This window comes from Uranotaenia lowii, chromosome 3 (genome assembly GCF_029784155.1).
Source record: "Uranotaenia lowii strain MFRU-FL chromosome 3, ASM2978415v1, whole genome shotgun sequence".
In the NCBI taxonomy this organism is placed as follows: domain Eukaryota; kingdom Metazoa; phylum Arthropoda; class Insecta; order Diptera; family Culicidae; genus Uranotaenia; species Uranotaenia lowii.
This window is the reverse complement of record NC_073693.1, coordinates 286,139,874-286,152,816: the sequence shown is the minus strand read 5'-3', so window position 1 is coordinate 286,152,816 and position 12,943 is coordinate 286,139,874. Positions and strand designations below refer to the sequence as shown.

General features: G+C 33.1%; 1 protein-coding gene across 1 annotated transcript in view; it reads right to left on the bottom strand.

Annotated features, from left to right (window-relative positions):
- Positions 1-12,943, bottom strand: part of LOC129754729 (uncharacterized) — a 410,546-nt gene that overhangs the window by 8,797 nt on the left and 388,806 nt on the right. Inside the window, exon 5 of the mRNA XM_055750944.1 lies at positions 5,715-5,944. Within this exon, the coding sequence (XP_055606919.1) occupies positions 5,715-5,944 (230 nt within the window). The remainder of the gene's footprint in view (positions 1-5,714; positions 5,945-12,943) is intronic.

The following is a 12,943-nucleotide window of genomic DNA, read 5'->3' as shown; positions in this document are numbered from 1 at the left end:
GGTTAGAATAGCCAAGCATTTCTGTTCACTTTTTGCCACAATTTAAGTGGAGCGGACTTTCCTGAGTGTTGCAGTGGAAGTGTTCTTGTGAACTTTCTTATGCTCATAAAGTTTACGTGGTATGATTTTATTGAATTGAGGATAAAATTATTTGTTAATGTTTTGCCTTTTTTTTGTAACAATATGTGATGTCACGTTCAAGCTGACCCCCCCTTCCCCTTATGTAACAAATTGTCACAAAAATCGAAACCCCCTCTCCCCCCCTAACGCGTGACATCATTTATGGACGGCCCCCGAGAGACGTTAAGAAATCCGAACCCCCCATCGGCCGAGCCCGAACAGGCTTATCTTTAGGATCAATTTTTAGAACACAATCTTCAGGCGACCCAATGATAAGTTGAGAAAGTCTGACATCATCACGAAGTCGTGACAACAATTTTTCCATTTTGACTTCCAAAATCTTAATGCATTTGGTTTTGCTTCAGTTCTGTAGAATACATAGATTCAAACAAGATAAGAATGTGCGAGAATTATTCGATCTTTTTAAACATCTGAAAGTATTTTTTTTTTCACTGAAAACTTCACAAAGTTTAGTTTTATCTTTGAAACAACTATTGATTTAAAAACATGATCGTTGGGGTAGATTTTTTGATTTTTTTTCCATATGTTGCATAGCCACAGGGACTAATTTTTAGTACTTTTTCACTTGAAATTTTAAACATTTCAAATTTTTTTTCCTAAGTTTTGATACACATTAACATTATCTCAGAGCTATAGTTGAATATATTTTTTTTTGGGAAAGTTGTTCTACTATGAAATTGAGATACTGTAACCGTTTCAAAAATTAAACTCGTCACATATTTGTCGTTTTTTTTCCAACCCCTAATTAAGACGGTGTTTATATTTCGTCTCTTCTACCAAACCAAGTTTTTTTTTCTCGAAAATCAATCCTGAATGGTTGTAATTTTTAGACCAAACTGTCATTTATTTTTTAATGAAGCATCAAAAATAATGACTGAATAAAAAATTGGTGCATTCCCAAATTTTCTTATGTTTTTAAGCTTCTTTAAGCTGTAGCTTTTGACAACTGCTTATCAAACTTCCATTAATGTAGATTGTAATATAAACGTTGTTTTAAGCATAATGCATAAAAAGTATGTGAAAACAAAGATGGGCTTGGTTTTATGACAATTTAAGTGAACCCCGTCTAAAGGCGGGTTTGGGCTTTAGCGAGTTGATTAAATAAAATAACGCCAAAATTTTAAATTTTATTTATTATAAGCGATTGAAATAGTATGCATAATACTTTTCATATCGTCGTACAATGTTTATTACGTTCATGAACATTGACCAGCTAGTTCAATACTCAGGATATGTTGGGTGGTCCAAAATAAGTCCCTAGGGAATGAAGAAGGACCTATTTTCGACATGGGTCAAATTGCCATTAAAACAAGTTTTTTTTATTCTTCGAGCTTGCAAACTAGTTTTGTGTTCAATTCTTCAAGCATCCATTTTTTTAAATTATGACTTTCATTAAAAGTAGACGCAATATTAAAATATTAATTTGAGGAATGTAATAATTCAAATGTAGGTATAAAATAAACGCTTTTTTCTAGAAATATTTGTTTTTTTTTTTTTCATTTAAAAGCTAAACAGCCTTTAACCGAGCTTCGACAATAAAATTTTAAAGTTTCGATAAGAACTAAAATCTTGAGCTGAGTAAAATGCTGTAGATGCTTAATTCAAGGTCAGTAAGCTCCCAAGTGTCCGTTCTATGAAACTTTCGATTACTTGAGCATTTGATAAAAGTTTAGGTTTTTCTCAAATGTACAGGGGTAAAAACGCTATCGTCAAATGTATAGAGGTAAAAACACTAAGTCGGTCTCGGTGATATTAAATAGTGGCAAGGTAGCACTAATAATGAAAAGCAGTCTTTAGGATAGTGCAGTTGTCAACATTCTGCACGAATATGAATCTCAAAATCTCCGGAATAAAAAGAATAAATAATTACAAAATATCGAAAGATCGGATCGGATTAAAAAAAAAATTAATCAATTTTTTCAAGGCTAAAGAATCGATCCAAAAAATCAAAAATTTGAGTTCAAAAGATCGATCTCGCAAAGATCAAGTAGTAAAATACACAGCTCAAACACTTCGTAGGATCCAAAAAAACCTTCAAATTTGTTGCTTTGGTTAACAGAAAACAGAATAAAATTCCAATTTTTTCAACCAGTTTTTTTCCTTGCTGGAATGCTGCCCAAAACATAAGTTTCATAAATTAAGCTTGCAAATATCTTCAACATTTATTTTAAACTACTAAAATACTTAGGTGTGTTTTCAATGCCAAGAAAAACACCAGTTCTTGAAACTCGTTTTACCGTTTAGTATAGTTATCAATATATTTTCAAAAAAATGTTTGAAATACTAGCAGAAGACCTAAAACTTGTTTCTACTTTCTATCTAAGAGATCTCTGAAGGTAAAAGCCACAGTAAAGTAAGTTTTAAATTCATCACAAATTTTCACCTTTTCATTTTTACATTTTTTTCTTTTTTTTTCTTTTTTTATAGGAATTTACATTTTTCCTATTTACAAAACGTCAAAAATTAATCTGGCATCCCGAATACCCTGCGCACACGCCCCGCCCCTCGCTCAAAGATGTGTAGCACGCAGGGTTGCCAACATTTTTTTTCTCAAAAAATCAGGAAACCGTGACTATAAAAATCAGGCTTCAATAAAAAAGCCGAACTAATGACTTTTTTGTCTTTATTATAAAAAGGTTGAGTTATCGATCAAGGTGATATCAATAATTATGAGTGCTACACCAAAAAATATTTAAAGGAGGTAGTGCCGAGGCAGCCTTGCTTTAGTATTAGTACCGCCTGTGACGTCACTGTTGCCAATAATCTGTGAATTTATATGGAAATTTTTCCTTCTTTGTTAGCAATTAAAAAAATTTGAAGATTTTTTCAACTTTGAAGGCACACAATTCTAGAAATATTATTGTTCTTCAAGACTGATACTAAAAAAGTTTAATGTAGTAGTTGTTTTGCTTTAATTCAGACGATTGAAGTTGCTGAGGTATCCTAACTCAAATTGACAAAACTTGATAATTAGTTCAAAATTTTGCTTATAAATGTTGAAATCAGTTAGGTTTGAATCGTTGATAAAATAAAAAAAAATCAAAAATAGTATTTTTCGAATCCAACCACAATCTTTTATTGGAATTTAGTAAACCAAAGTTGCAATGGTTTTACCCCAAGGTTAATTGTTCTAAACTAGAAATTCATATGGTACACCATGTTAGATTCATATCTAATTCATGAGGTGCACTGCCATAAACTACCAATCAGACCTTTTGAAAGGGGAAAATTATTATTTTTGCTCGTTTCACATACACACTACGAAAAAAATCTGTAAAATTACATCACATGTGATGTAAATAAAAAGAAGCATCATATATGACGGAATATTCAGTGCTAGTTGGAAATTACACGCCAGTGAAATTTTATTACGTGTAAAATAAAAATAATGTAGAATTTTGCAACGTGTAAAATAAAAATGATGTAAATTTTAATCTCACTGAATAGTGAAAGAGAAACTTTCCAATTGGAGTTTGTTTTGTTTTATTTTTTGTTTATCTGATTCAATAATGGAATGTTCTCATCTCTGCATGAAAATGAAACCTTTTTATAACTTATTTAATTTATTTTATTTAGCAACAAACATTTTTTTAGCACACATTTTTTTTATTAGGATTCACTTCACCCTCTCATTCTCTTCCCAGGATCCTAAGTTGAGTAACGTGGAGCCTGCTTCACGAAGATCTTCGGGAACCTCACTCGCGGGAAAACTGCTTAAAACAAATACTTTGGTGCACGACTTGACTTATTGACGCTTTGTTTACATTTGTCTATGGTCCTGTTCTTGACAGTTTATAATTTTATATGACATTGTCATGTTCAGTGCATGTAATATTGATATAAACACAAATTCAATGTCGTCATCACATTCCATGACGTGTAATTTTAAGAAATTTCTTATTCAGTGTTGTTAAGAATTGTGTGTGACCAAAAACATTTGTAAAATTACATCACATATGATGTAACTAAAAAGAAGCACCACATTTGATGGAATTTTCAGAGCGAGTTGACTATTTCACGTCTATGAATTTCAACAGACGTGTAAATTTTGAAAGACATGTAAATATTTAAGACGCTTTTAACATCAAATTTTTTATACATTAAACGAAAATATTTTGTGAAATTGGTAGATGGACATCTACCTATACCATCTTTTTAACGAAACATGATTCATCGATTATTTCCTTTGACCTTGAATATCATAAAAACCAGTGATTGAAGCTGAATTTTGTCGGAGTATCATATTTGAATAACGTTACAAGGTTTACAACAGTATAAATTTTGAACAAGTTGTCAAATTGTTCAGTTTGTACGGTTGAGAAAGTAGTGATAGCGATTTGAAGTGAATAGTGTTAAATTAACACTCTAGATCCTTAAAGGGACTCCAAAGTTGCCGAGATTACTGAAAAGTCTATAATTTCACAGAATTTTGAGCAAATTTTCATCACAGAACACAGAGTTTTGGAAATATTTACAGATTTCACAGATTTTTAAACTTTTGTGCGTATTTAGAAAATTTAAATTTTTCTGACATCATAAATTTCAGATTTGCAACTTTGTTTAGGTAAAACAGTACAACATTTGTAGTGTTTATTGGATCTTCTCAAAAAACTGTAAAAAAAGATTTAATTTTTCATGACTTTTAAAAGAATATATGCTATTTCCAGCACAGAAAACCATCACAGAATTTTTGGGTTAAATGACAGAAAATCAGAATTTTTATTCGCAAAAAAACAGTTTTTTCGGCAACCTTTAAAGGGACTTTTTTGTATAAGCTTTTAGGGAGCGTTTCATAAATTAATTGGAGGTCCTAGAAGATGGTTTAAATATTTGGATGCGTCTGAAAAAAAGTTACAAGCCTCCAAACTTCCAATAATATCATATTTACACTATAGGACGGATGAAGGTTAAAATGTACATTATTTTGGTTATTGAAATATATAATGTTCCGTGTAAATTTGAAAATCAGGCAAAGTCAGGATTATTTCCAAAAATCAGGAAAAATGGAGGCCTATTAAGTTATCAGGATGGACCCTGAAACATCAGACAAATCTGAAAAAATTAGTCACATTGGTTTGCACGCAACACTTCGACGATTTTCGGTAGTTGTTCGTCAATTTTTGATCAGTATAGGCGTACGCGTATGTTATGCCAATATTAATCGGGCTGGCTGGCTGATTCGGAAATAGATTTTCAATACTTCTGGCTAAACATTTCTCACGACACACGGATTTATTACCAGAAATACAGCGACAAAGACGATATATTAAGATTCTACGTTAAACTTGCGGTCGTGAATGGTAGATTACCTCTTGAACTCTTTTTTTTTTTCAAACAAACACCACAACTGTCTTCGTTCAATTGATCAAATTTCGCTATCTTAGCTAGATTTTAGCATTTATGAAGAAGTACGATGACGTACTTGAGTACGAAGTATTTACTTTTAGAGGTCAGTTCAATGTTAAGGAAGAAGTTTGTGGTCAAATTCATAGGCAGGTTGTCTGAAGAGCCATTGTGATCGCAAAATTGCTGAACATTTCGGATTAAAAAGCGTCCTACTATTTTATACTCACCCAATCGGTAGTGCGCGGGACACTTGCAGATCACCAGGTAGTGCGACTTTCCGGTTCGGGTGTTCTGCAGCGCCAGAATGGACCAATCCTTGGGCGCACGGCATTCCCGCAGTTCGTTGGTATTTTCGCAAGTTTTCGCCAGGGTAACGGCCTTCCGCTGGGCATTTCCGATCAGCTTGATCGTGTGGTTGTCATCTTCGTTCAGACTCGCCGAACAGGGATCACGGTATCTGGAATGAAGGAAACGAGAAAGAAACTATTTTAACAACTTGATTCCTGGTTTTGATGTTGAGGAGAAAAACTTGACGTAATAACAATAGTTATTTACACAGCAGTGTTTAAGCTGGGTGGGTGCATTCGGAAAGAAAATGATAATGCTGTTGTTGCGCTTTTTTCTACATAATTCCCAACACGGATCAACGCGTGTTGCAATCATACTCGATAAATGGTTGAAATGTAAATAATGCTGATCGGAGGCCGGAGCTCAATGTTGGTTGGTAATTTAAGCACCTGTAAAGAATTGTGTGCAACTCGCAACACCTGTTGCATTAATGAATGAGTAAAGTGTGGGTTGGAACATCCATCATTTCCTACGAAACATGTTCGAGCCAAATACCAACGAATTATTTGACACCTGAATGAAAAGCTTCGGAAGAAAAAAATAAATTTCTGCTCAACTAACATCTAGATTTTCATAAAGTGAAAATACTTTTTATATTAATTTTCATTGAAATAAACCAGCGGTCAGTATATAATTTTGACTAAAATTTTTATGTTTTAATAATGTTGGTCAATTGTTCATAATAACTGACACATTTTTAATCGATTTGTCAAAATTTGGTCTAAGTTAATTTTGGTTTAACTTTCATCCGTCCCTGAAATTTTTAACCGTTTCAGTCCCTGGAGTATCAATTTGACACTCCTAACTAAAACCAATATATCTCTCTTGTTTCCAAGCGATTTAAATTTTAAAAAAATTTAAATTTCACAAAAAAAATTCTTTGGGAAAAAATCATTAGATCAGCTACGGAATACTCAAAAGAAATTTCACTTTGTATCCAAGCAAACTGAAGTTAGAAACTATACGTTGCACATTAGACTGCCCCAAATGACCCGACTTTTGAAAAAGTTATACGCTGCAGGCTAAAATTGATCCTGGGCCTAGTACAAGATCTCATGCCAAATTTGGGCCAGATCGGATCACAGGAAGGGGTCGCTCAACGAGTCTTTGTTCGAGAGGAACATGAAAAACCAGTTTTTCGTAGATAACTTTTGTCTCCTTCGACCGATTTCTTTCAAAAATAGGTTTTCCCAAAGCCTAAATTATGACAAATATTTCATCCGAAGGTTGCATTTCAATTAGAGTTAAGATAAAAAAGTTATTAAGCTCCAAAAATTGGCTAACTTTTTTAAGGGTGATATTCATCACTGTTTTAATGAGGCGACTCAATGTCCGACCAGAACACTCAATGTGAAATGCATGCCGTTTCGTCAAATAATGACCGAATTGTTGTTGTGCTCGATTGCAATTTTTAATTTTTTCTAAAGTTTGAGTTTGGATGATATACACTTGTTAGTTCGGAAAGAAGTAAGGGCGGAAAAATGCTTGAAAATTTAAAAAAAATTTGCATAACCACAGGGGCTTAGTAACATGACTGGACGATTTGTGATGCCAATAAAAAGATAATTTTTTTAAAAAAAAACAGGTCCATTTACAGTCTTTTCACGTTTTTCTATAATTTTAGGTGTAGTTAAAACTAAGTACATCATTTGGTTTAGAGTGTTTTTTATTACAAAAAATAATGAGGTTGACACGTGAAGTTATTTTCTAGTAGGAAAATTATTATATTTCAAAAACTTTTTTTTTATTCATAGAATAACTAACAAAATTCAAATTATATGCACAACATTTCAGATCAAATTATTTTTTGTTAGAGATTTGATTTTTTTTCGATGTGCTTTTGGGCCAGTTCGGATCACGGGAAGGGGTCGCTCAACGAGCCTGAAGTTTGTTTGGGATTTTGAGACATTTTGCTCAGAAGAAACGTGAAAAACCTGCTTTTCATCATTAACTTTGGTTCCCGTTGGCTGGTTCCTTTCAAAAACGGTTGTTCTTAAAGGATAGTATTCATCAATGTTAATGAATCGGGCGATCGAACATATTGACGCTTCATTAACAGTATTGAATACCATTGTAAAAGAGTTAGCCCATTTTTGAAGCCTAATAACTTTTGAATCTTACCCGAAGAAAGAAATTGGCCGAAGGAAACCAAAGTTGTTGCTGAAAACTGTTTTTTTATTTGGCATCATAAATCATCCAGTCATGTTCCTAAGCCCCTGTGGTTATGCAATTTTTTTTTAAATTGTCAAGTATTTTTCCGCCTTTACTTCTTCCGAACTAACAAGTGTATATCATCCAAACTCAAATTTTAGAAAAACATTAAAATTGCAATCGAGCACAACAACAATGGTTAAAATCGGTCATTATTTGACGAAACGGCAGGCATTTCACATTGAGTGTTCTGGTCGGACATTTAGTCGCCTCATTAAAACAGTGATGAATACCACCCTTAAAAATGTTAGCCAATTTTTGGAGCTTAATAACTTTTTTATCTTAACTCTAATTAAAATGCAACCTTCGGATGAAATATTTGTCATAATTTAGGCTTTAGGAAAACCTGTTTTTGAAAGAAATCGGTCGAAGGAGACAAAAGTTATCGACGAAAAACTGGTTTTTCATGTTCCTCTCGAACAAAATGTCTCAATATCCCATACAAACTTCAGGCTCGTTGAGCGACCCCTTCCCGTGATCCGATCTGGCCCAAATTTGGCATGAGATCTTGTACTAGGCCCAGGATCAATTTTAGCCTGCAGCGTATAACATTTTTCATGTTTTAAATTTCCCTTACAAATTTGGGGCAGTCCATTGCACATATGAAAATGTTTTTTTTTAACTTTTTAAGATCATGACCACAAAAAATGTAAAAAACCGTATATTTCAATCAATGATTCGTCAAAATTGTTTAAGTTACACCAAATAAATTTTGAGAAGAGGATAGTAGAGGATAGTAAATACGAAACACAGAATTTTTGAAGAATTTTCAAAGGTAGCTGTTTTTTAAAGTTTTTGTCAATTTGCAATTTTTTCAGATTTTGTTGCACTAAAATAGAGTAGAAACACTAGTTATTGAACAAGTACCAGATATTGAACACTAGTAAAACATAAACCAATCAAAACACTCATATACAGTATAAAAATTTATTAAAATTTGTTGTGTCACTGTTGAAGCATTTTCTACCTCTGTTCAAATTTTTGTCAAGAATATCGGACTCTCAAGCCACAGTCTCCGGAAGTATGCAGAATATGTGTTCACATTTTAGCTTGGTTTTTTGACTTGATGAAGAAAACAGCCTTTTTTTGATTGGGAGAAAAATTGGATTAAAGACAAACAAAATTCTAAGAAAATGTTATGTGTGTTTTCAACCAAGTCTTTTTAACTGATTTCTGGAAGAGTAACAGCCTTTATTACTATCAGAAGTCATTTTGACAAAATTTAAACATCAGATGGCTTAAAAACTGATGAAAATGAAATAATGTTGATTTTAGTAAGATATTCATTTAAACTCATAGGTTAAACACCATAACAAGACATCGTCGAATTTTGAGAAGAATGTTTCTTTATTCCAAAACATTATGGCGCATCTAATAAAATAAAAATGGTCATGACTTTGTGTGCATTAGAGAGTGTGATGTTTGAACTCCAAATTCAAATATTTTTCGCAAACAATATGTTGTTCTGGCTAATAAAACGAAAGTTTAGAACAAGGTGTATGGCGAGCATCAGTCCAAATCGCTTAACAAACGGGCGAGCATCCGAAGGTCTACGGCACTTGGCACTTCCGTCAAACGGGGCATTATGAAACAGTATGGTTAGATGCAACATTTGTATGAAACAACACTTATTCAATTTTTATTTCAATACTAGCTGACCCTGTGTGCTCTGCTACCCGAACAGGAGAGCATATCAAGATTGTTACACAAACCCATCTCAACGAGATATTATTAACTTATTCAGAAATAGCTTGATATCAAAATCTTCGTTTTGGTCGTTTCGAAAAAAACGATTATATCTCTTTTGATACATTCAGTTGTTTTTTTTTCTGCCGGGTAAGCAAATGCTTCGAAAACTTTTATTGGAAATTTGAAGGTCTCATTCCAATGCACCAAGCATGGTTTTGTGATAGCGTGCGTGCCTCTCAACGTGGAGGTCGAGGTATGAATCTCCTGGCTTGGTACCCAATCTTTTCAAGAATTGTTCAAGTTGGAAAAAATTTCTGAAAGTTTGAGTACAAGTCAGGAGGTAGTTCAACATTGCATTCAAGTGAATGCGCAGTGTTCGGCACGAAAGCGCTAATCCGCTATTCGCTAGTTAGTCCACTTACTTTTTGTTAGCGGTTTAATTTTGCCGCTAAGTTTGGATTGATTTAGCGAATTGAAAAGTTCCGCTATTTTTGATTCCGCTTATTGAAGATTGCTAACTCCCATATATTTGTATCAATCTCTCGCATTCTTAGTGATAGAATAAACTTTTTTCCGTTAACCAAGTCAAAGTGACATTGTGCATTGTGGTAGGTAGTGCAATTGGATTCATTGGAGGAATGCGTACTAGAGTTAGAGAAAAGATGTATTCAGTATCATTTTGCTCTCTTTAAGCATATTTTTAGCAACTTTTACAGAAGAAGATAACAATAAAAGGTGTTGAACAATATAAAACTATTTTCAACATCTTTTCATCAGCATTTGTTTTCAAGTGGATGAGCTATTTACTTTTCACAATACAGTTTTTCAGAGATTTTACAGATCAGGTCATACAAAAATAAGATAAAATCACTATTGTAGCCTTCGTTTTAAGTTCAAATAGATATTGTAAATATGTTCACGTTTGACAATGTAGTAGACACGTTTGACGTTTAGTAGAATTGTTCCATCAAGTAGGCTCACAACACATAATAGAAAGGAAAAGTCTTAAATTCTCATTACCATAAACTTTTCTATGACCAATTTTTCCCCATTTGCTTAAAATATTATCTAGTTATGCAAAAAACTTCCCTTCTTCTCTATTTATCCCCCCACTTGAAGGCTTCCGAATAAGCATAGAAACATTTATCCATCTCAAAAACCCTCCTCTTTTAAAGTTGGTTGCTTTCGTATGAATAAATCAAGAGATATGCAGCAAAAATGTATGAGACTTCCGTCTCCTCTTCCTATCTCACTTAACAGGAGAAGGGAAGGGCCCCCGAATAATTATAGAAACATTACTCGTACCAACATACAATCCCATACCAAATTCAGAGCCTTTCGTCTGATCAACTTTCGACATCTTAAAAAAAACTGTGCCAAAATTCTCCCCTTTATATTTCACAAATGAAAGGTGGGAAGAGCTTCTAACCATCTTAGGAACATTTCGTTCACCCAAATACCCTCGAATGCTAAATTTAATTCCCCTCGCTTGATCAGTTATCGAGTATTGCAAAAACGGGACGAATCATCTCCGAAAAACAAGATTATTAAAAAAATATGTATAAACCCCGTTCCCTCTTTTTATCCTCCAAATGCAAATCGGAAGGAGTTTGAAAACATTCATAGAACCTTTTCCCATATCCAAATAATCTTCCCAAAACAATTTTGATTCATTTGCTCGAATAGTTATCGAATTTTGCAATTAAAATTGTATGGATGCCCCCTCCTCCCTTTTTTAGGAATAGGAATATTAATGTGAACATTCTTTTCATGTGTTCTTCTAAAAATAGACAGTTCCAATATTTTGTACAGTTACGCCGGAACAAATATCAATTTCTTGTTTTGTCACCCCTTCCCCCCTTCGAAATTTCCAAAAAACCCGAAATGGGAAATAAATAAAGTATTTTATGGAAATTTCGATAAATTTATCATATATCCGAAAGATTACAAAAGCAAAAAAAAAGTTGTGGAAGATTCGAGTTTTATCACCATTAATATTCTTGGTTTTATTGAATTTTTCGATAAAAATTTACTTGATTTATAGATTTTGTGCAATGATATAGTATGCAATTTTGTTTCATACAAGCTTTCGTGCAATTTCTTCCAATTTATTAGCTTTTTGCATTATTATTTATTATCCCCCCCTCGCGATGTTCCAACTCCGAGTGACAAAATAAGGATTTGAAATTTGTTCCAGCCTTATTTATAACCAAAAATGTGACGAGTCAACAACAAATAAAAAAAAACACACGGATAGTGGGTTAACCTTAAAAGTTGCAGACAACAATAAAATATTAATTCGTTTTCCAAAGTAAAAATGTTGGATGATTTTCTAAAATTTGTTAAACTGTAATAGATATTTCTAGACCTCTCGGCATCATTATATGATTATACGATCGATATTATATGAGTCACAATCAAACCATATTTTTGAGAGAATTGGCTTGAAAACAGTTGAGTTATCAAAGTTACCGAAGCATGAAATCGCGTTTAAGGTTTGATATGAAGGTTTGAAGATTCTTACTGAATTGGATGCTCATTAGACTGAGTCGATTTGGAGTCATTTTGGAATTTCTCATACCCTGGGGTCCAAAAAGCTTCAACTTGGTCCAAAACTCATCCATGATTTTTTGCAGAATTTTTGAGTAACGTTTACATGAGTAAATTTGAACTTTTAGCAATACCTCGCTAGGCACCAAGCAGTGATGTCAATTGATTTTATTGTTTATCAATGCGAAAAGACATACCCCTGTTAAACAGCTAATAACTTTTTTGCCTGATAATATATAAAGTTACGGTCTTCTACAAAGTTGTTCAGCAAAAAATTTCCTTAAGGAATTTTATAAATTGGCACAAAAGCTATCAGCTGGCTTGGTTCCACAGAAGAAACAAAAATGATGTTGATTTTTCAGTGCAAAATATTCAATTTTCCCATACAAACATAAAAGTTCAAATTTACTCATGTAAATGTTACTTAAAAATTCTACAAAAAATCATGGATGAGTTTTGGACCAAGACGAAGCTTTTTAGACCCCAGGGTTTGAGAAAATCAAAAATGACCCCAAATCGACTCAGTCTAATGCTCATGCTTTATAGTCCATTTTACAAAAAGTGTTTTAAGACTTTAATGGTTAAAAAACAAACCAAACCAAACGAATTAAAAAGGAGATCAAAGCTACCTCAGTTTACGGAAGGTAACCAATAATTT